At 40.8% G+C, this 24,588-nt stretch overlaps 1 protein-coding gene and 1 long non-coding RNA gene across 5 annotated transcripts in view; one reads left to right on the top strand and one right to left on the bottom strand.

Moving 5' to 3' along the window:
- Window positions 1–10,127, top strand: part of acox3 (acyl-CoA oxidase 3, pristanoyl) — a 35,447-nt gene extending 25,320 nt beyond the window's left edge. For 2 of the 4 annotated variants that reach the window (XM_069518348.1, XM_069518349.1), the window contains exon 19: window positions 686–3,855. In XM_069518348.1, the coding sequence (XP_069374449.1) occupies window positions 686–1,057 (372 nt within the window). In that variant the 3' untranslated portion in view covers window positions 1,058–3,855. Of the gene's footprint in view, window positions 1–685; window positions 3,856–7,515 lie in introns of those variants that run through there. The other 2 variants (XM_069518350.1, XM_069518353.1) reach the window with 2 other exon arrangements.
- On the bottom strand, window positions 303–14,313 carry LOC138406343 (uncharacterized). Its single transcript, XR_011239816.1, has 2 exons — window positions 10,206–14,313; window positions 303–7,824 (listed from the first exon to the last, which is right to left on the bottom strand). It is a non-coding gene; the product is annotated as an uncharacterized lncRNA (long non-coding RNA).
- Between the last annotated feature and the right edge of the window lie 10,275 nt (window positions 14,314–24,588).

The raw sequence follows: 24,588 nt of genomic DNA, 5'->3' as shown, positions 1-24,588 counted from the left end.
TGGAATTATTTGTCATACTGTCACAGGGTTAGCCCGTGCCCTTTAAGAGTAAGATACACAGCAGGATATATTTAGAGACATAGTAGACAGGTAAAACATTTTGTCAATAAAGACACAGCGACTATTGTCCACATTAAACATTTTATTTGTAGTTAAAAGTCTTACAAAGTCTGAATGATGGAATTGCTTGTCACCTGCTTCCTCACTGCTGTGCATGTGCTCCGCTGTTGGACCTGTAACTGACGAAACCACGATGGAGGGTACCATCCAATTATGAACAAGGGGTTCAAAGGGGATTTATGTTTTAGATTTTTTCTTTCTGTCTTTGTTTTCTTTAAAAAACATCCATTGCAGGCTGGGAAAACAACTTCCACTGAAAAAGAAAATAAATACACTTGGACTGCATAACTTGGTTTGTCTCAGTGTTTGAGCCACAACCGCTCGACCAACCTTACACATACATTGGACATTCTATTCAAAGGTGCACTCACCTTTGCCAACACAATGAAAAGCAGCAAGGGGAGACGTGCTGGAGCTCTCTTGCATCTCCGCAGACACAGATATTGTTCAACTCTAGGAATATTTTTCTCCAATGTGTGTTCACTGAGCAACAAACTGGACAAACTTCCGCTCCTGGTGGCAAGAGAAAGAGACTTTTCTTCATCTTCTGTCTTGTGTTTCGCAGGAACTTGGCTGTGTGGATCAACACCAGATTCTGGACAGCTGTTCAAAGTGGATTGCAACATGGAAACACTCCGGCATAACGAAAGGTGGAGGAATCTATTTTTATACAAACAGCAGCTGCTGCAATGTTGTGACAGTGATTCAGCAACACTGCTCTTCAGCTCTGGAAACCTTTTTCAAAAACTGTAAATCCCTTCGACTCCTCCTCACTCTAGTTTGCCTCAATCATTCTGGTCCTGCAGTGATTAAAGAGCAGCAGGCAGGTCCCTCGTTAAAGGAGCTGGTTGGGCAAAAGTTCAAGCCACTGCCAACAACTAAAGAAGAGCAAATTAGCTTTCTTGGCCTTGTCAGCCATTATAGACATTTTTCCTGAAATGTTTCAACTGATCTCACGCATCTGGTCGCTCAGTTGCCAGCGAGCCTTTGAACAGGTATAAGCCCTTCCTTGCTCCGATCCTGTCCTTGTTGCTCCACGTTTTGACCGACCATTTAAGCTGTATGTGGATGCCAGCTATGTAGGTGCAGGGTCTGTCCTCATGCAAGCTGATGATCTGGGGATAGACACGCCTGTTAGCTTCTTTTCCCAAAAATTTAACTCGTACCAGTTGAATTGCTCCGTTATCGAAAACGAAGAACTTTCATTAATCCTAGCCATTAAACATTTTGATGTATATGTCAATGGTAATGGTACTCCTCTGGTTGTTTACACTGACCACAACCCCCTAACCATCCTGAACACACATTGATTAGGTGGTCGCGGTTTCTGCAGTCATATTGCCTCGACATCCGTAATGTGAAGGGGACTGACAACGTGGCTGCAGACGTATAACGGCTGTCTGTGCTCCTCTTCTTGGTTCTCCTCTTTCCACAGTTTTTTGCCTCTTAAATCGCTTCTAGGTGCTTCAGTGGCTGAGGCAGGACTTATGTGTAAGGGATGCTGGACTGCCGGTGCAGGCTACTGTTGCATTATAGATCCTGGTACAACAGATGACAAATTTGGTAATATTATTCTTGAGTGTTGGTAGAAGATTTTTTTGACTGAAATGTATGTTTTGGTGCCAATCAACCAAATTTTATTTGTATAGCCCATATTCACAAATCACAATTTGTCTTTGGCAGTTGACCATGCCACGGGGCTCTCACCACAGCAGCCAGAGACAAACCATTCAGGTTTTAACATTTTTTTATCAAACTTTTTAAACAAATTTCTCCAGAATACAAACTCAAAGTTTCCAGCTGATTCACCTGGATGAATAGCTTTCCAGCTACATGACTGTGTATGTCCAGTGTTCTCAGTCTTGAGTGTCACTCTTGAGGCAGCTCCGCCACTGCCTTTTCAATCTGAGTATCAATCAGCTAACAGCTCTCACCTGCGCTAATTGATCCTCTGTGGTGCAGATATAGGTAATCTCCCAGCCCCCTCACCTCCACATACCCCCATCACCATATTCAGGCCAGGGCGCTATCCGGCCTGACCTACCAATTTAATAAAATAAAATTAATTCAATTTGTAGCATGATGGAATGTAAATGAATTGAGGAATTATTGTCAGTAATGGTATCTGAGTAGACATATTGTATATCAAGCAGTCTTGTTGTAATCATAGTCCATGATCAGCATCCACCACAATTAGGATACACCATCATAATCCATCATCATGATCTAATGCCACCATAAGGATCCATCATCAGCTGCCAACTTGATCATGGTCCACATTTATCATCAGATGCCAGCACGATACAGGATCCGCCATTACTATTACGATCAGCCAGCACGATACAGGATCCGCCATTATGATCACAATCTCTAATTCACGATCCACCATCACAATCCACGATGTGGCCACAGTCACAGCCCTGGATCTGCGAACGATAAGGCACAGGGACTCCAGGGAAGAAGTCAAGTTAGTAACATGTATTGATGAGACATTAAGTTATTTGATGTGATAAGGAGGGAGAAGAGGAAAGAGAAGCTCCATGTGTCATGTGTCCCTCAACATTCTAGACCTATAGTAGCTTAACTAAGAGCGGGTTAAAGACAACCCTGGACCAGCTCTAACTATAAGCTTTATCATAAAGGAAGGTTTTAAGCCTACTCTTAAACATACAGAGGTTGTCTGCCTCCCAAACTGAAACTGGGAGATGACTCCACAGGAGAGGAGCCTGATAGCTGAAAGGTCTGGCTCCTACTCTACTTTTCAATACTTTTGGGACAACAAGTCTGAATTCTGGGAGTGCAGTGTTCTAGTAGGGTGATATGGTACTTTATGTACTTTAAGGTATGATGGTGCCATATTATTAAGGGCCTTGTAGGTGAGGAGGAGAATTTAAATTCTATTCTCAATTTAACTGGAAGCTAGTGTAGTGAAGATAATACAGGAGATATTTGGTCTCTTTTCCTGGTTATTGTCAGGACATGTGCTGCAGGGTCTTTAACGACTTACTGCTGGAGCCTGATAATAAGGACTTACAATAATCAAGTCTGGATGTGACAAAGGCATGGACTAGTGTTTCTGCATCTTTTTGAAACAGGATATGAATGATAATGAGAATAATATTGGGCTGAGCACTTTAGAACACCGTGGTTAACTTTGGTGCACATAGATGGCTCATCATTAATTTGCACACATTGGAATTGATCTCAAAATAGGATTTGAACGCGTTTAGGGCGGTTCCTTCAATGCCAATTAACTGTTCTAGTCTCTGTAATAGAATTTTATGATCAATAGTGTCAAATGCTGCACTAAGGTCTAACAGGACAAGGACAGACACAAACCCTTGATCTGAGTCTATTAGAAGGTCATTCGTGACTTTTGCCAAGGCTGTGATGAACTCTAAACCCTGATTGAAGTCTCCATATACATTACTTTCCTGGAGAAACTCACACAGCTGATTGGCTACAACCTTCTTGAGGATATTAGACAGGAAAGGGAGGTTGGAGTTGGAGCGTAGTTGGACGCTCACTCTCACTTAACTGACTTTTATGCCTCATTGCTGCTTTGTTCTTAACCATCCAACATCATCCCTGCACCACACACATGCTTCATGCATGCATCCACAAATCCTAACTACTGATCCCACTGATGAGCACACCTCATTGCCTTCTTAACTTGTGCTTTGTTCGTTGTCTCAGATAATTGTATTTAAATAAATTACTGTTTTGGGCATTCAACCAGCATCTCCCTCTCTTTTGTCACGGGTGGTGACAGACACTATGACCACGTCATGGTCCACCTGATTCCTGAATACAAACAGAAACTAAAGCTCTCCAAACCTGTTGCGAGGACATCTAAGAAGTGGACCAGGGAGGTTGTTGAGGACATTCAAGCGTGTTTGGGCTGCATTGACTGTGATGTTAATTGCCAGAGCCCCCCAAAGCAGCCAGACCTGATTCTGTTTCCCTATCCACCCTGAAGCACTGTGCCAATCAGGTGACTTCAGTGTACACAGACATTGTCATCAAGTGTGCGAATGACTCTGTGACTGTGTCCCTACTCAGTGACAATGACACGGATCACAGCCTGCTGGTGGATGATTTTAATGGTGTTAAAGCACTTTCTTGAATATTAATGTGTCCAAAACTAAAGAAATAATAATAGACTTCTATTCCTTCTGTTTTTATTCAAGGCTACGCTGTTGAAGTTGTACCTAATCTGGGAATAATAATTGACAACCAGAAGATCAGTGGTTAAATCCCAGTCTTCCCCATATGCATGCCGAAGTGTCATTGGGCAAGATACTGATACAGAATGGCCCCTCATTGAAAAAGTTCTGCCCATTGATGTGCTGTATTAATGTGTGTGAGAACAGGTGAATGGCAAAAATGTAACATAATGCATTGAGTGGTCATCAAGACTTCAACCACTACATAAATACAGACCATATGCAAAGGCCTCCCAGCATTTGTACTTTTATCATAAATTTTATTTTTGTTTTATTGAGTCTGTTTTAAGCTTCTCTTTTATCTACTGGTTTGGGTCATTAACCTTGAAAAACAAGAAGAGAGTGGGACAGATGTGAAGCAAAATTGCAGGATAACAACCTTTTACTCTTATACAGAGCCACAAGGAAAGCTCAGTCTATACTTGCCAAGCATAGTCACTTGCTGGTCATGGAATAAAAGTTGCTGTCATCTGATTGCAGATATATCTTGCAAAGATGCAAGACTATGAACTTTGTCAGAATCAGAATTGGATTTTATTGCCAAGCAGGTTTACACTTACAGGTGTAAGTTGCTGTGGTGTATTTGTGCAAGTATAAAGTAAATATAAAGTACAAGTACAGTTAGTCTGTTACTTGCCATGGGAAATTAAAGTGTCAAATTCAGTGCAGTCCAGTGATAGGGTAGCGAGTGGTTAGGTATCTTGGTCTTGGTTTCGCGCAGCCTCCTTCCAGAGGAAAGTGGATCTGAGAGTTCATGTCAAGAGTGGGAGGGGTCGGCCACCATCTTACCTGCATGCCTCAGAGTCCTGGAGATGTACAGGTCCTGGAAAGAAGGCGAGTTGCAGCCGATCACCATCTCAGTGGAGCAAATGATGTATTGTAAGATGGCGCCAAATGAGTGGCAGCCTGTTACAGTGGCTCCGATCTCCCCTGTGTATTATTGTCTTCTTTTGTTAGTTTTTTGCTTTGTTTTTAAGCCTAACCTCAGCAGAGTTTATGCTCCTGTGGATGCAGGAGCATCCGGTTATTATTTATTTTAATAATAACCAGACTCGGGAGACCCGATCAGTTGGGGCTCCATTGTTTACACTTGCGACCAGCTGTTGGCGCTGAGCGTACCCAGGCTACTCCCCATGGAAAGACCAGAGATCCCCTCTGAGATCAGAAGAAGGAAGAGGGGCTGCAGAGCTGGAGTTAAGTGCCGGGATAAGAAAAGGAGGTATAAACATGCTTACCTTCTGTCATCATGGGAAACGTAAGATCGCTCCCCAATAAGATGACTGAACTAGCGTCACTTTCCAGCCAGAAGAGAGAGTACCGGGCGGCGAGCATCATGTGTTTCACAGAGAGATGGCTGAATGATAACACTCCGGACTCAGTGATTATGCTGGACAATTGTCAACTTCTGAGGGCGGACAGGAGAGTGGCTGAGAGCGGTAAGAGGAGGGGGGGGTGGAGACAGTCTAGATACATTGAGCTGCTAGCGGTTAGCATGCGGCCATACTACCTCCAGCAGCAAACCCTGGATGACTCCTGCTTTTAAAGCACTGCTTAACAAGAAGAAGCAGGCTTTTGGATCAGGAGACAAGGAAAAGCTGAAGAGGGTCCAGAAGGAGCTGAAAGTGGAGATCAGGAGGGGAAAGGTCAGCTACAGGAAGAAGTTGGAGGAACGTATCCAACAAAACAATGCCAGAGAGGTGTGGAGAGGCCTTAAAACAATGTCCGGCCACAGCAAGGACAGTTAGAAAGGCCTCGAAACAGGAAACAGGGAGTGGCCTAACCATCTAAATATGTTCTTCAATAGATTTGACTCCACACCCATCCCCTCCTCTACCCTGCACGGCAGTGACCTGTTGCACAACTCCCCCTCCCCCTCCTTCTTCACCAACAGCTCCTCTTACCTCCACCCTTCACCCTCATCAGTCAACTTTGCCTCCTACACTCCACATCACAACAAATCAGGTGAGGAGGGAGCTTAGGAGGATCAAGGCAAGAAAGGCAGCTGGCCCAGATGGCATCAGCCCCAGACAGCTCAGGGACTGTGCACACCAGCTCTGTGAGGTGTTGCTGCACATCTTCAGCCTGAGCCTCTCTCTGGAGAGGGTACCCATCCAGTGGAAAACTTCCTGTGTGGTCCCGAAAGATTGATCCAAGGGAGCCTAACCACTACAGATCAGTTGTCTTGACCTCTCACATGATGAAAACCATGGAGAGGATTGTGCTGAACCACCTACAGACCCTTACGAGCTCCGAACTGGATCCCCAGCAGTTCGTGTATTGTCCGGGCATCGGGGTAGACGATGCAGTCCTATAACGGCTGCACAGATCCCTCTCTCACCTGGACAACCCTGGGAGCACTGTGAGAGTCATGTTCTTTGACTTCTAAGGGGGAAACTGAGAAGAGCAGGAGTGGACCACAATCTGGATGCATGGACCACTGACTACCTCACAGAAAGGCCAGAGTATGTGAGGCTTCATGACCATGTGTCTGATGTTGTTGTCTGCAGCACAGGGGCCCCTCAGGGAACTATTCTTTCCCCTTTCCTGTTCACCCTGTATACCTCAGACTTCAGGTACAACTCGGAGTACTGCTACATCCAGACGTTCTCCAACGACACAACTATTGTTGGACTGAGGTCCTTCAGAGTGTGCAGGACTCTGCTGAGGACTTTTTTGACTCTGTGGTGGCCTCCGTAGTGTTCTATGCTGTGGTGTGTTGGGGGGCAGCTGACAGAAAAAGGCTCAACAAGCTGGTAAAAAGAGTCAGAGCGGTTTCAAAGGTCCTTCATCCCAACAGCCATAAGACTTTTTAACAAACATTTAAAAACAGTGTAATAATAATTCCTCTCATGCACGAACATGGACAGTAATCTGAATCTACCTATGTACAATATTCATATTCAATCTTCAGGTGTGCTGTGCAATACTTTTTGAATTGTTACATCCAATGTATATTTCCACTTCCCATGTGCAATATCACTGTGAATTTCCGGTATCCTTGTATAGTGTTTACATTTTTCTTTATATCTATATATATATATTTGTTTTCTTATTTTCTATTTTTCTTCTATTTCTCTTTTGCTCTATCTTAATGCCCTTCTCCTTCTGTGATGTCCAAATTTCCCCAGTGTGGGATGAATAAAGTCTATCTTATCTTATCTCTTTGCAGTCTGGCCCAGACCTTGGCAGTGGCTGCAGTGTACCATACGGTGATGGAGGAGGTGAGGATGGACTGCAGTTTTAGGGCAATGTAGAATTTCATCATCATTTGCTTTGGCAGGTTGAACTTCTTCAGCTGCTGCAGGAAGTACATTCTCTGCTGAACTTTTTTGGTGAGGGAGCCGACGTTCAGCTCCAACTTCAGGTCCTGGGTGATGAAGGTGCCCAGGAAGAAGAGTGACTTTACGGTGACAACTGGGTAGTCACACAGGATGATGGGGCAGATGAGACTTGGCTCCACCTGAAGTGTTGCCCTCACCTAATGAAAGAGGTGAGAAGAACAGGCCGAAGGTCATTTTGGGACTTTGGTGTCATCTTGGGCACAGGTACAATTACAGAGTCTTTCCAGAGATGAGGAACCCTGTAAAACTGGAAAGACTTGAAACTGGAAAGATGGAAGAAAGAATAACAGCCAGCTGCTCTGTACAGTTCTTTAGAAGTCTGCCACCTACATTGTCTGGACGAAGACTTTTCTGCTCTTTCACTCCCATGAAGAGTTTAAATACAGTGTCACTATCAATGTGTATTTATGTCTCTACTGGAGGAGCATTACTATATACAGTCAGTTTGTTGTTTAAAAAATGTCTGGTCATCAGCAAACTCGGAGGCAGACTTACCAGAAAGGTAAGGAGGGAACTCTTTTTTGACTGCATGCCAATGATAGATTTAAGAAGTATAGAAGTTATTGCAACTGATTTGAAAGATGAGGAAACCAGACCAGAGGGGAGGGAGGAATGTATGATGACAGTTATTAGGGAGGCCAGAGAATGGACTATAGGAGGAGTTAGGAGTCAGTTGCTGGTGACATTAGTCAACTTTGGCATTAAAGGACATTAAGGAATGACAGTAAGAGGTTGAGTACAGATGAGGTGGAGAAGAATCGGGTGGTCGTAGTATGTTATTGTGGCAGTAGATGTTGCCACCGGGGTCTCACAACAGCAACCAGGGGTTGTATTGGATTCGGCTGCAAGTTTACCCTTAAATTTCATAAGTTATTTGTGGACTCAAACACTTCACCCACCCCTCCATCGGCATAGTGGTCAGTAGATAATGTGTGAATTAAAATTTTTAGGTGAACTAGCCCTTTCAAAAACATCTAACGACAACTCGGATACATCACTATGTGAGACCTCTGTTCCATTTATGCCTCTGCGCCGGCAACAGCCAGTGGCTGGAGGCATGTTTTTCTCCCCCATTCTTATGAACTCGATATCCCAAGAATGCCTTGAGGAAATCCTTTCTCATTTGCCATAAACATTCACCATTAACTGTTTAGATTTTAGTTGTTGAAGGTTAAAGGTCAATCAATCAAATTTTATTTGTATAACCCATATTCACAAATTACCCATATTCACTTAACCCTCTGCAAAAGTAAGGAAAAACTACAAGAAACAACAAAATAGATATATTTTTTTAATCTTGTTGTAATCATAATGCCACGATCAGCTGCCACCACAATCACAATCCACTATCATGATCACAATCTGCAATCATGATCCTCAAGCCACGATCTATCATGGTCACAATTCATAATCACAATCCACATATTCACAATCCTCAATGTGGCCGCAGTCACTATCCAGGATTATCAAAGATAAAGCACAAGGACCCTGGAGCAGAAATCAAGTCAGTTACATCTTTTGATTAATGTAATGAAGAGCAAGAGGAGGACACAGAAGGTCCATGTGTTATATATGTCCGAAAACAATCTAAGCTTTTAGCGGCATAACTAGTCCAAGTCAAACCTTACATTTGGCTCAAACATTCACTATGACTAGAGGATGAACTGATTAGAATTCAGTTCAAAAACCTTTTTTTTTGCTTCATGAACACATTATCCTAAGAAAGCCTGAAGAGAATATTTTTTAATTTGGCACAAATGGTCACTTAGAACTGATTTGATTTTGATTGATATGAGTCTGAAAAAAGAAATGTAGGTAGACTGAAACTGGACTGGTTGGCGGAGGCAAACAAACACAGTATAGTACTCCTGCTCGCGTTATTTGCTTTTTCGCATGAGTGTCTTTTCTGCACGTCATTTGTTCTTTTAAGTTTGTGAGTGTTCTCTATTTTTTTACTTTGATTTTCCAAGTCAAATTGAATGTAACAACTCTCCACTGTTGTTTTTGTTCCATTTCTACAACTACAACAACTAACAACATTACTCATTTAATCATATTGATAAATCACCCATATTATATTGCATGTTTTTAAACGTCAATTCATTTCCACAATTCCCTTTTTAACCCTTGAACAAATATATTTTTGTTTGTACACAGTTGTTGCCTTTTGTGAAGTTGAGAATCAGAACTTTCAGGGTTTGGAACTTATGTGTAGTAAATTGAAATGGTGACCTGTATATGAAAGACCTTGATTTCTATAATAATAAAAGTAAAATAGCAAGAGCAAATAATTTCTTATAAACCATTAATTGACTCAAAAACCCAGGTAGAAATCTTCTCCTATGACTTGGGCAGCAGTTTAAGAAGCCGTCACATCATCAGTAGTCGTCGTGGAAAAAACTGACACGTCATCAGTAGTCGTCGATGTAAACAGACGTGTGTTGCATTCAATATTGCATTCAAAAGTAGAACTAACTATTAAACTCGTCTCTGATCAAACATAAGCCGAACCACTTACTTGGTGCTCCTCCGCATCCGTGCATAATCAGTCCATGGCTGGTCTGTGGCTGAAAGCAGACTGGGGCCTTTATCTTGTCCCGGGAACGACTGGGATGAGCTGGTTTCCTCCGTGGCAGAGGTGGGAAACAGTGATGTCAACAAAAAGTATGGAATTCGTACTTCTGCAGGAAAAAACAGCTGACTGTGGATCCTATAACGTCTGTAAAGTCCACCCATGAGTGAAAGACATGTGGCCTTGGTCTTTTAAAAATAAAAAGTAAACTCAAAACGAAACTGAAAGTTAAACAAACATCTGCGTGTTTGCTCCCTATTAGCGACCGGATCATACAGAACAACTTGGAGAGGTCCTTGTAGTAACAGCGGTGCAGGGGAAAAAGCATGGAGCTGCGTAGCCGGGTCTCTTTTATCACCTGCATGACGTCATTAGCAGCTCCTGGGGGATCATGGGGAGTCTGTTGGCTCTCAGCCAGTGAGAGGCCAGAGTTTGAATTCAAATAGCGCTTTGCAACTCCGGGGGTCCACAAAGGAATTCTGGTGCACTTGGACCAACTGCTGTAGACTATGGCTCAGGCTTCTTGGGTTACATGTAGGCCCCTCCATCATTCTCTTTACCTGGCATTAGAGATTAACCGATTTTACGATAACCATGGTTTGATAGCTTCACAATTCCACAACCATAAGAATTGTAAAAACTATGATATCTAACTATGGTGTCCTGCCTCTTGTGAGTCATATAATTTGTGTGTGCGCCACGCGGGGAAATCTCTTGCAAGTCCCATTTTGTGTGCGTGAGCCACTGAAAGATTAGTTGAGAAGAACGAACTGACTTAACGGCCTTATTTCTGCAAACTTTGGACAAACAACTTCATCGAAGGAGTTCCTAGCGAGAAGAGAAATTCTTGTTCACTTTTCCGCTTCTGACCAGCTCTGTGGGAGCGGCTGACGCACACAAATACCTCTCTCTGTCGCTCTTCCTATTAACCTTTATAAATGTAGCCAGGAGTTTAATTGACCTATCCTGGAAGTAGTAATAGAATAATAAGAACAAGAAAATGTGGCCTGAACCAGGACAGTTTACCTGTTTACTTTGTCACAACTAGTCAATGCTTTGCTCCCATAACAGAACAATTTCAGTCGGTGACCCTTCACAATAAAAGTCCCATACAGATAAACTGCTTATGATGACAGGAAATAAAAATTAACTTCACCAACCTTCCATTATAAGGAAACAAGATAAAATAGCTTACATAAATTACTTTTAAATAGCCAAACATTGCACTATAAAAACTGGATGTTGATGATAAAAATAAATATTTTAGTTCATTAGCTATATTATTCGCTAAATAATTTTTAAAATGGCACGTACCCCACCCCCCTCCCATAAGAACAAACCCCTCCCATTAACTGTTAACACACTAAATCTACCACCACCTCACCCATCATTATACAACCACTTCACAATGTCCATTGGTATGGTCTCACCCACAGGATACCATGTCAGCTACCATATTGTCTGCTCTTCTGTTATGCTTTATATTGATGTTGTAGCTCTGGGCCAGGACTACCCAACGCATCAAGAGCTGGTTGTTGTTACACATCTGGGCAAGAAAAACAAGATGGTTATGATCGGTGTAGACTGTCACTGGGCATGAACTCAAGCCTACATACACTTCAAAATGTTGTAGGGCAACATGGCTAATGTCTCCATCTCAATAGTGGAATTGTTTAACTGATGCCACTTAAATTTGGTTGAGAAGTAGCATACAGGATGGCACACGTCCCCACCACAGTCTGGCAACAGCACTGCACCAGCTCCCGTGGCGCTGGCATCCACCTCAAGCTGGAAAGGTAGAGAAAAGTCAAGCATGTTCAGACTCTTCGTTCCACATAAATGGAACCAGAGGACTACACAACCTGGTAAGGGGAGCAACAACCACAGAGCGGTTCTTACAAAAACAACGTTAGTATCCTGCCAGAAAGCGTCTTAGCTCACGCCTATCGCTGGGAACACCACAGACTTTGCATCCACCGGCCGAACCTGCCCCTGGCCAACCTGCTTTCCAAGGTAGGGAACAGTGGCTCTGCCAAACTCACACTTGGCCAAGTTAAGAGTCAGAGAGGCGCTGGAAAACTGTTTTCAAACTGGACATGTGGCTCTCCCAGTCACTGGACTAGATTACCACATCATCAAGATAATAACTACAATTTGGCAAATCCCCTAACACAGTCAAAGGAACTTGCCAGTACCCTTTGAGTAAATCTAACTTTGAAATGCACACAGCTGGGCCAATACAGTCATCCATGCGGGGCAAAGGAAAAGAATCTGACACAGTAACTGCATTTACCTTGCGAAAATCGGTACACAAATGAGGAGTTATGTCCAAGTTAGGTGCCAATAGACATGGAGAACTTAAGGTGCTGCAGCTGCCTATTTTCTACTAGATAGCTGACATCTTTCTTCATGGCCTCTCTCTTAGCTAGTGGACAGCGGTAAGCATGCTGTTTCATAGGGGTAACATTACCCACCTCAATATTATGCACTAACACATTGGTGAGAGAAAACACGTCCTTCAGCACAGAAGAATATGTGTGAAGCAAGTTAATCACATCCTGTTTCCTATGTGCAGAAAGATTAGACAATTGGTGGTTTATGGTAGACAGAAACTATGAATTAGCTAGCCTACCACACTGATAACTATCACAGGCTGTCACCAAATCAGAGTCCAACTCAGGTTGAATCCATGTGTAGCATGATGTAGCTGCTCCCTACTTTGAGAGGAAAAGTCCAACACATTAGTTTTTTTTCAGGAGAACTGCACACTAGCACTTCTCCTTCAATACTTTCAATGGGCCAAGCACATTTCGACCAAACACAAGCTCAGCTAGGCTAAACCCTAAGGACTCCTGCTTTGCATCACGAATAGCAAAGAAGACAAATGGCACACTCTCATCCCAGTCCCTCCCTGTCTCATGACAATATTTCTGCAACATTGATTTTAACGTTTGGTTCCAGCGTTCAAGGGCACCCTGTGACTCTGGATGATAAGCGCTAGACACTGAGTGTGAGATGCCCAATGCCTGCAGAGTTTGCTTAAAAACTCTTGAAAGAAAATTTGTACCTTAATCAGTCTGCACAGTCTTTGGCAAGCTGTAAGTGGTGGAAAACCTAACCAGCGCTTTAGTGACAGCTGCTGCAGTTATCTTTCGTAGGGGGGATTGCCTCAGGAAAATGGGTGGAAACACACATCATGGTGAGTAAAAATAGATTCCCAGATTTGGTTTTAGGCAATGGTCCTACACAGTCAACAAGGACATGCTAAAAAGGCTCACCAACAGCATGTACAGGTTGCAGAGGAGCATGGGGCACAGGCTGATTTGGGTTACCAACAATCTTGCAGGTACTGCAGGTCTTACAAAAAAGCATTACATCTGATTTCAGTCCTGGCCAGAAGCACTGTTTAAGAACACGGTTGTAGGTTTTTGTAATGCCTAGATGACCTGGCCACATATGTTCATGAGCCAACGATAACACCTGCTGCTGACAGTTAACAGGGATAACTACCTGAAAAACCACTCCCCAATGTTCACCCGACTCAGTTGCCACACACTGACTGTGACATCCACCTGCACATCAACACACCATTCTCCACAAAGAAAGGCTGTTTTTGGTCACATTCAGACTTTTTGACAGCTGCAGTCAAACACTTGGTTAAATATGGATAACTCCTCTGAGCTTTAATGAGAGCCTCACAAGTTAGCAGCAATGGTACAGCAGAATCAAATTCTGTTATTTTCATCGGCTCCTCTAAAATGCAGCTTCCTGTACCACCACCAGGGGGTTCTTCTTCTGACAGAACAGAAGCAAATAGAGAGTGGGCCAAGTCAACATCATGAGCCTGTATATGGGCCTGAGCTCTAGTTAACACACTTGCTACAAAATCATAAGGGTGATTTGTGGCTAAATCATCAATATCAGAGTCAGGGATGGTAACATTAACAACCTCCGGGACAGGGTAAACTCTACCTCCTGCTATATAATTTCCCATGATTAAGTCAACTCCATTAATAGGGAAGCATGACGGGACACCCAGTCACTATTCCTGACTTCATGAATCTGATGCAGAGGTGTGGGCACAAAACCCATTTCAGCACCCATGACCACTGCACTCACATCAGAATCAACACTTAAGGGGAGAACACCGGAGAGGATAAGTGACTGCGAGCAAGCAGTGTCTTGCAGTATCTTAATTGTACACTGATCCTCAGCCTTTCCTGAAAGAGACACAGAACCGTCAAAGAAAAATGGTTTAAAACATTCATCAGGCACTACAGTCCAAAGACTGGACTCAGGGAGAAATTTTAATCAACCCCACCCCCTCTGGCTGTCTCGGGGTTGACCCTTGCTGCTTCCGCTTCCAAGCTTCACAATCCGCAATTAAATGAGCAGACTTACGGCAAAAAAAACACAGTTTGTCTGTCTTTGGGCTTGTCAAAATACTGTTACGCACCTGAGTTTCCAATCTCTGTGAAGACTTGCGATTAAAGGAATCACATCTATCAAAAACACTTTTATGTATGAGCATAAACTCGTCAGCCAGAGTGGCAGCCTGCTTTAGGTTGGAAACTTTCTGCGAAGTGCGAAAACGCTGCCTGTAAAGAAAACAGGAACTAAATAAATGTTTTTGGTCACATCAGATGCCACAGCAGAATTCAAAAACCCCATGGCAACCGTGGTAACATTACGGGCTACTCCTTCCTGCATTTCTAACTCGTGCATCTTTATAGCAGTCTCTGCCTCCAGTCTCTTTAATTCCAACTCCCTGAAAATCCCGTTATCACTCCTCCTTCTTCAACTGAATCGGACATCTAACTTAGACCCAGGAGACAATTCTGCAAACAATGGGTCAAAGTGTGGCAATGAGAACGGCTTCCGTGTCGTTCCCTCAGGTCGGACAACAGGAGTTTCACTAACAGACTGCCCCTTCCCTCGACTTACCTCTGGATTGGAGGATGCCAATAAACTGATAATGCACGTTTATACAAATCACTCTTTTTACACCTATCAAATTGACTTAAAGTCAGGTTGGATATGAACCCAGCTAAATCAAACGCTGCCATCTCAAAGACGCACTGCAAAACAGCATTCAACGGTACAAAAATGTACAAACATGAAAAGATTAATGTCCGATTCCACACAAACAGTAAACACCGAGTCTTGCCCCATAGAAACAAAACTTCCCGGAACCTGCCTAGTAAAAACTTGTCCTTAACTATCTTCTGACACCGTGCCAGGCTCGGGGTGATTTAAAGGCACCAAAACAGTGGCCAAAACCCTGAAATGCCTGCCTCCTTGGAGAGTGCCATCTCCGCACAGGATTGACTCCGAATAAAAAAAAAATAATAAATGAGTGCCCGAAGGAAAAGCTGGAACAGCTAAGCTGGACACTCCCCTACCTAGACAGAGGAAGCAATTAAAACAGTAGTCAAGGCTACACAATGGGCAATATCAGACGATACTTAATTTTTTTTTCAATCATCTACAAATCCTGTTTTTAAGGATTCCCAGATGAACCCCCAAAATTGTTATGTACCTAAGACGTCTAGGGGATGAGGGACAAACAATTATGAATAAACCAGGGAAAAACAATTGACCAGCCAGATGCCTTAAAGGAAAAACAAGTATTTGTATTAATAAACATCGGATCTACACAAAAACGCATTTCAAAAACTGAGGAGGGAATAAGCTACCCCCGACCACCTAACTAAAAACAATCTCCCAAAGAAAGGAGATGAAAATGGTAAATCAAAGAGCACTATGGAATATGTTCAACCATACACCAGAAACAACAACAACCAATAAACACTACTCCTACTACTCAATCCACTCTCCGCTTGATTCACTCAGCTGCTGGGCCCACTGGCCCCATCTGAAGCTCTGCTCAGGGTTTTTATATGCGAGAGAGAAACAGAACATTGCACGACTGCCATAAAAACCAATGGCAGTCAGATTTACCTTAAGGCTCAGCATACCCACAGGTTCGACTTTTAATGTTATTGTGATTAAAAGGCTGAAACAACCCCCCTCCAATCTCTCTCTCTTCTCTCCCCTCTTTGCCACACACCTCTTCTCCACAATTTCCTCACTCACCCCAATGGGTCAGGGCAGATGGCCACCCACATTGAGTCAAGTTGTGCAAGAGGTTTCTTCCAGTTAAGGAGTTGTTTTCCCTCTCCACAGTCACCAAAGTGTTTACTCATTGTTGGAACTGTTGGGTTTATCTATAGATTTTAAGGTCTTGACCTTATTGTATTATTATTTGGCCTTTGACCTTAATTGAATATAATTAAATACCTTTTATCATAATTCATTCTTTTTGCCATGGATTTGTTTGTGAAGCACTATGTAACCCTCTTTAGATAAGCGTTATACAAAAAAAGTTCTTATTATTATAAATTCACAAATTGTCTACTTTTGCTACAAAAGGAGCTGGTGCCCCATTTTATAACAAGTGATGCAACTGTTCCTTTTCTGGTTCACTGTCAGCAGTCTGGCCAACACCTGTTACCGCTCGTGGTCTGCGGTCAGAAGTCCAGCCGATGCCTGCTCCTGGTTGGCCGTCAGCAGTCCGACCGATGCCTGTTCCTGTCCCTGGTTTCTCATTGGCACTCTGGCTTTTCAAATTAATCATTCGATATTTTGTCCAAAAACGAATTATGCTATGATTGTAACACGCCAACTAAAATGATGTAAATTAAAAAATATATATTATAGGTAGCCAATTCATGACTTAGATCCTTTATTTAAGTAATTGGACTGGTATTTTTCTCTGGAGGAGGTGAATGCTCAACAGTTTCTATGGAACGGCCCGACGAAGACAGACAAAGAGGTCAAGAGGCTTTGTGGTGATAAGAGCTAACGACATTGTCAGTGTGCATTGTCAGTGTACTCACGTGATCAACGCAAAGTTAATATGTCTCTTCCTGTCTCTGTCTGCTGCACCCAGCTGCTCCACCTCTCGCATGAATAATGCAGAGGATTTGATGGTGTTGTGAATGCGTCTGTGCAGAGAAACTCCCGCTGTGTTGTGCATGTGAGACTATGGGTAGACTCCATAGCCAATTCTCAGGATTTTACCTGGAGGTCATGTCTGAAATTGGCTCTTTACTTAGCATAAAAGCAGGGAGAAAGAAGCAGTCTGGCTCAATAGCTCAACATGTTATATCTTGTTGAAGAATGGTTTAGGGCCACACTGCAGCTTCTCCATCTCAAGCACAGAGCTTCCCCACAAACCACAAATGGTCAATTCTACACTTTTGTTTTGTTTCACTTTTGATTCTGTACAGCCAAAACATTTCAATTAACCTTTGGTGGTTGGCTGCGTATACATCATAATCCTTGCCCTGTTGACAGATGGGACATGGGCTATATTAATTTTGATGTTCATGTAAGGTGGGTAGGAATCACAGGCTAACTTAGGCAATATGAGACACATAGTCCACATTAACAAAATATCACCACACAGTGATTCTGTGATAATTGATATATTGCAAGACAATCATATAACAATACATCTTGATATCTGTCACACTCAAGAATACGAATTTTCCCTAAAGAGGTAGAGTGCAGGGTTTTTGGATTTATCCACTGCGATTTGCTATCAGTTTCACAGAGTTTGACACAAACAATGTAGAAAAAAGTGCATCAAGTCTTATCTTAGTGCCTCTTTAGTCTTAAACAAACACAATGTAAATTTTCAATGTGCCATCATTCCAATGTCAAATAACCATAAACTGGCAATAGTCCAGTCAGAAAGCAAAACAGTTCTACAGCAGTGTTTCTGTATTCAAATTAAATTTAGAGATATATAAAACTACATAACAAATTAGTGTAAAAAATAAAATTTAGGTTTTAGTAGGCACATATGAGACTAAATATTTTAGTGCTTGACAAGCACAACTAACTTGTGTATTTAATCCTGTACACATACAACTAACTACAACTAACTTTGTGCATCACCCTAGTTTGTAGCATGTTTTCCCATAAAGAATACAATAAAAAGGACAGTGATTGTCTCATAGGCCAATGAAGTCTACCCTCTACAGACTTGAGTGCATCCTCCACCTTTCCTTTGTATGTTTTTGGTGTTGCCAGTGTACTTTACTTTCACCAGAGAGTTCTTGCATATTGCATAGTTTTTGTGGGCACAGTCTTTCCACTTGAAAGTAGCGCATCACTCAACATCAAATTTATTTCACAGCTGTTGTCCCACTGTCGACTTCTTCAGTCAGTTAAATTTTTATCACGCTACCCCTATTCCAGTAATAAACACCACAGTGAGGAGTCATGAAGTAGTGATGCTGGTAAGTCAAACTGGCCAGAAATCGGTTCAAAGCACCAGATTAAATTTTTTTTTAATATTGATATTTAGCGACAGCATATTGATAGTCATATCTCACCAGTCAGGATGGCGCTATATTACTGTATCAATATTTTGTCCTATGTTCAAGTGTACTTGTTTCTGAGGTTTAGTTGCAATTGGTTTTTCGCTGCTTAGGAAACAGGCTGAGATGTCATGATTGAGGGCTGAGACTGACTTTTGGTGGTGAGGTAGGTGTATTGGTTGGACGTTGATATTTAATTACCACTCCATGATTACTACTGCACAGACTCTGGCTCCAAATGACATCACCACCTGGAGATGTGTTGTCCATATTTATTCACAATCAGTGATTCCAGTGTGTCACACAGACAGGCTACCTCTGATCTTATATTTGCAGTCTTTATGCTAAACTAGACTAGCCATACATTTCCTGACTCTTGCTGTGAAACAAGTTTGAAATCAACCGTCTCACGTCATTAACTTATGTTGCTTGCTGATTAAGTGTATTCATTTAAAAAGCGGAAAAATTATGAAACAAAAAACACAGACTTGCTGCTTGCCTTTACTTAAAATACAACAAATGAGTAAAGTTTGTTCATGTTCCCCCTTCTGGAGGTCCAAGGCATAACCTGTCAATTCATGATAAAGCAGTCACTACAAATCAAGTACAGAAGGAGATTTAATGTACAGAGATAAAGGTTTTGCATCACTGATTTAATATTAGAATAAAATTATCTTTGAAGCCTATGCATCATCACACTGGTTAGTTGAAGTCTAGCATTGCATCTTATTTTACATGTAACAATGTTAGTCTTCAAAATGTCTAACTTCAAAACTTCTAACTTCTAAAAGCTGTAAGGTTGATGTAGTGGAGTAAAATGGACAATATTTCCCTCTGAAATGTAAAAGTATGAGGTCTCACAAAATGGAATTACACACATAAAACTACTTTAAACTAGTACTAATACTATTACTAAATGTACTTAGTCACTATTTCATATCTCAACTCAACTAGCATAACCTGCAATACTCTTTCAGAACACAGTCATTACAACCTGTAATCGTGTTAGTCTGTTCTTAAAATAAAATATAGTTGATTTCAATTTTACTGTAAATTAATGTACAAATGTGTAAAATGGTTCAGCTTTGAAGAAACATTTGTCAAAATGACAGTGAAAGGCTTATCGCACATGAAAGTGTATGATTGTTTCTGGACATCAAGATGTGTGACAAGAATTTGATTTTCATTGAAGTTGATGCTACTTTACAGGAGAAAGGAGCACATCTATTATTGCCAAAGACAACTAAAGTGCATGCTGCTGTACCCACTAACTCAATGGCTTGTACAGTTATTCATAAAACAAACATAATATAATATATAACCCTATAATACTGAAACGATTTGCACAATGTGTTTGCATTTCATTAACGTTCGTACAAAGTACACCATCATAACATTTTTTTAACACAAAGTGCTCTAAGTAACCAAATGACAAAAAAGTTATATGTTTCTCAAAATGAACCACTGATATTATCACCTTTGGGTTTTGTTTGTGTGCTACAGGCCCTCTGTGTAAAAATACAAAGTCAGACATTTGACTCATGTTCAACTAAAAAGCTCATTCGTTCGAGAATAAACACTCTAGAAATGTTGTGTTTTTGGAAATCTTATACTAATTGAATATGGCACTTCTCTGAGGTTCTCTTTAAGCACACAGTCCATCTATTTCAGTAAAGAAATACACTGCAAAAATTAATGTTGTCTTCTGAAAATATTATACAGTGTATTTGTGCATCATTTTCTGTATACACAAGTCTGAATTAAATACAGGTACCAAACTGTCTGTAAACCTGCAATCACACCTGAGACTCTGAACAGAAGAAGATACTTCACCTGATTCAAATTGGGGACACTACTGGGTGATTTAGCCAATTTTAAAAGTTTCTCATCTTCCTCATCCCTGTCTTGCCCATACCATTATTAAATAAACTTTATATATGTGTAATTTAACAGTAGTGCCAAGTTTTACGAGTTTAAACTAATGGCTTTGCTAAAGGTTAATAAACTGACAAAGCAGTCATAAATCATTGTGCAGGGGACTTGGATTATCAGCTTCTGAAAAATGCAATAGGATGGTATATATTCTTCTCCAGGTTTAATCTCTGTGCTGAAGGTTTAGTGATGTCGCTCAGTTGATAAATTAGTGAAAGTAAACAGAAACCTCTTTGTAGATCTAAGTATAGAAGAGTGATACCACCTTTGAAACAGAAAGGTCAACACATTAAATCTGCAAACAAAAAGTATGAAAGAAATGACAACCAAGTATCTTTACATAAAGGCAGCTTCGCGAAGCATGCTCAGGCCTCAATTTCTAATAATCTATGTGTTAAAGCTTAACATTGTTTTAATAAATTCAGTTAAATTGGCAGCAGTCCCTTTCCACAGAGTACATGGTCAGTTTCAAAACACAAACTATATTATGTGTGAATATGATAAACTTCACCAAATGTGTGTTTCACTATCTTCTTACTCAAATACTGTCCCTTGTACTGGAACCTTAAATATTTTAAGTATATAAGTTGCAACTTGTAAAACCTTTACAAAATATAACTTTTGAAAATGGTATTAATCCAAGGTTAATCCAAGACCTCTGCAGAGCTGTGTCTGCTGTCATACAAACAAACACAACATTAATGTACTGATGAATGGCCTATTTATGTTCATATTAACAAAGCCATTAGGTAAATTTGAGAACTATTTAAAAGCCATCCCTTATGTTGAATGGAAAATGGCTAACACTTCTTTCTGTTGTGGCTATGTGAAAGTCATACAAAACCATACTGCAATTATATCCACTTCCAAACTCCAAAATACAGGCTTAAATCCACATCTTTTCTCTGTAATAACTATCAACATTTTAATTCAAAATTAATAAGGGATCTGATTTTCATGAAATCATTTTTTTTTAAATTAATCTCAATCTACAAAATTTGGAAGTATATTCCTTACTTTTTTCAGTAAGAGAAGCACTTTGCATTGTAGATCACAGAAACCTACTTGGGATGATGACTGGGTCAAATTTATAGGAGGTCTAAAAAGCTTGATGATTAGTATTCCGTATTTTTGGGCTCAACAAAATATGCCCTATAAATTGTGTAGAGTTACAGGACAAATTTGAATCGAACAACTCAAGAGGATTATTGTTAATCTGCCCACACAGGTAAAGACAAAAAATAATTTGTTGTTAACTTTAGTTGTTTACAAAACTCAAACTGGCCACTCTACATTGATTGGAACTGACCAGACCAATGTATTGAGGCCACCATTACCCAAGCAACTCGAGGTCAAAGGGACTTTGTACACAAAATACTTGAACGATTTAAAGTCAAAACCGAACCTCAGTACTCTTAAAAGGATAGTTCAGACAAAATTGAAAATTCACTCATTAACTCCTCACCATTATGCCGATGGAGGGGTGGGTGAAGTGTTTAACTCCACAAAACACTTTTGGAGTTTCAGGGGTAAACAGCGCTGCAGCCAAATCTAATACAATTGAAGTAAGTGGTGACCGATTCTTCAAATGAAAGAAAACAAAAGAAGATATATCGCTACTGTGGTGTCATCCAAGTATCCCTAAGCCCTGACATTCAAATTTGACTCTAAATGGCATCATTAACACCATGTTTTTAGCCTAAATTAAAGCATTTCCAGTCAAATTTGAATGTCGACTTGCGGACACTTGGATGACACCAAAGGAGCAGTATTTTTCTGTTTAAAGAATCTGTCACCATTTACTCTAGTTGGATTGGATTTGGCTGCAACATTGTTTACCCCTGAAACTCCAAAAGTGATTTGTGCGCTCAATCACTTCACCCACCTCTCTACGGCATAGTGGTGAGTAGAAAAATTAATGAATTTCATTTCTGGGTTTAACTATCCCTTTAAACTAAGCACTTTTTTGTGCTTGTGTTGTTTTTCTTATTTTAGCACAGTACAGTATGGTGCAATGTACAGTATTTACAGGGATGACATATCATGACAAAACATAAAATAAGTTATTATATATTCCTCTTGATGTACTTCCCTATTTGCTATGTTAACTTTTTAAGTTGACTTCAAACTTAATAGACATTGTGATTCTAATGGGAAACGATCACAAGCTAATTGCACAAGATTAATGAGCTGAGTTCACTATATTAAATGGCAGTATGTGTGTGTGTGTGCGCGCACATGTGTGTGTGAGGGGGGTGCATATGTAATTTTTTCATTGCTGGACAAAGACTTTATAAGTCTTGCACCTTGAAGATGCACATGGGTTAAAATAATGAATTTTGTCTTTTTTATTTTCTCATAGTCCTGAAATAACAATTTGTTTGTTTTCTTGTGATCACATAATCAACACATACCAAACTGACTTCTCATGATCATGAGAAAAAAACTGAGAAAAGACATATGTGATATTTCATTTCTGATGAGCACCTCCAAGTCTGCAGTCAGGTACTGGAAAATAGTCTGAGTTGGGAGTCAGTAGCTGCCTACAAGAAACCCAAGCTCAAGTGTCTAAGTTTCAGTGGGATCTTATTTACAACTGAGGTTAAAATGGAATTGGGATTGACACACAGATTGGTCTCCCAACAACAGTCATGCAGATGCTGTACTAAGCTGTAACAGAGTAACATAAACTTGGAAGCCGAGCACTGGATTTATCAGTTGATAAACTGATACAACCTCACCTAAAATCATGATGGTTGCTGCTCACTTTGGGTTGAAAGAGATTAACTGCCACACATCAAGGAATTCAATTCACTAGCAATCATCAATAATCCAAAACATATATGATGCCAGATAGAAGCAACCTAAAATACGTTCCTTCGTGGAGTGTCTGGTCTAACCTTTAAAGACAGTGAGAATCTCAGACATCAAGAAGGCACTATAATCAGGAATGCCTTCTGGATGGTGGAATCTCCCGGAGAGAGCCAGAACATTATGTATTTTCAGCTCATCTAGGAAGGATCATGTCAGACTCATGACAACACAGTTTGGGTTATGTTTTGCCAAGATATCTAAATAATAAATACATTATCATAATCATAACAATCACAAGAAAACAATTTTTATAAATAATTACACCCATGGCCTCTCCAGCATTGCATATTTTCACGTTCACACCAGGCAGCAATTATTAGGACATCACTTTAGATGTGTCATAATTTTCTTTGGCTGCAAACAATAGGGTTAAGTGGCCTCCTCTTTTCTTATGGTCCTTGGAATATGTTGAGGATTGTGGCCCATAAATACTAATATTTATTAAAAAGGAATCAGTTTTATAATGTACTCTCTCTTTGTAACCACTTTTAAAAACCGACCCATTATTTATATTTCTTCAAAACACAGGCCCAGTCATCCCCACTTTGCACACCAGAAGAAGTTGGCCAAGGCAATGAGAAGCTAAAATAGTTCTATACAAACTGAGGTGTTTTGTCAATGAGATATTCATGTTTGGTTCAGAATAATGCCTCTGTGTTACACACAAAACATTTTAGGCCTGTTACAATGCCTCTTGTAGCAGCTGAATACGTAGGTTGGTATCCTGGTATATGAAAATAATGGTTCATAGATTGCCCATAGAGTCAAGTCAAGTGTTAAATTCATCTTTTCTTATATGGTTAACAGCAATGCTATTAGTCATAGTTAGATTGTGAGGCTGTACACTGCTAATGACAGTGTGCCATCATGCACACAATGACAGGTTTGTATTATTTTGTTGTCTTATATTTATGTTTGTAATCCTATTTTTCTGTCATCACACGCTAACATTTGATAATCAGCACTTACAAATGATAGCTGGCCTTTAGTATTATAAAAAATGAAAAAGTGACCTGATGATGGTGCTACCTGAAGTCAGAGGATAACCGATGTTATTAAAATATACTCTGATGGAAACTTAATTGTGTCTGAGGCACTATGAAAAGTATTGGGGGGCTTATGAGAGTAACAAG

Source organism: Paralichthys olivaceus, chromosome 22 (assembly GCF_024713975.1).
Source record: "Paralichthys olivaceus isolate ysfri-2021 chromosome 22, ASM2471397v2, whole genome shotgun sequence".
NCBI classification, from domain to species: domain Eukaryota; kingdom Metazoa; phylum Chordata; class Actinopteri; order Pleuronectiformes; family Paralichthyidae; genus Paralichthys; species Paralichthys olivaceus.
This window is presented reverse-complemented; position numbering and strand designations above follow the sequence as displayed.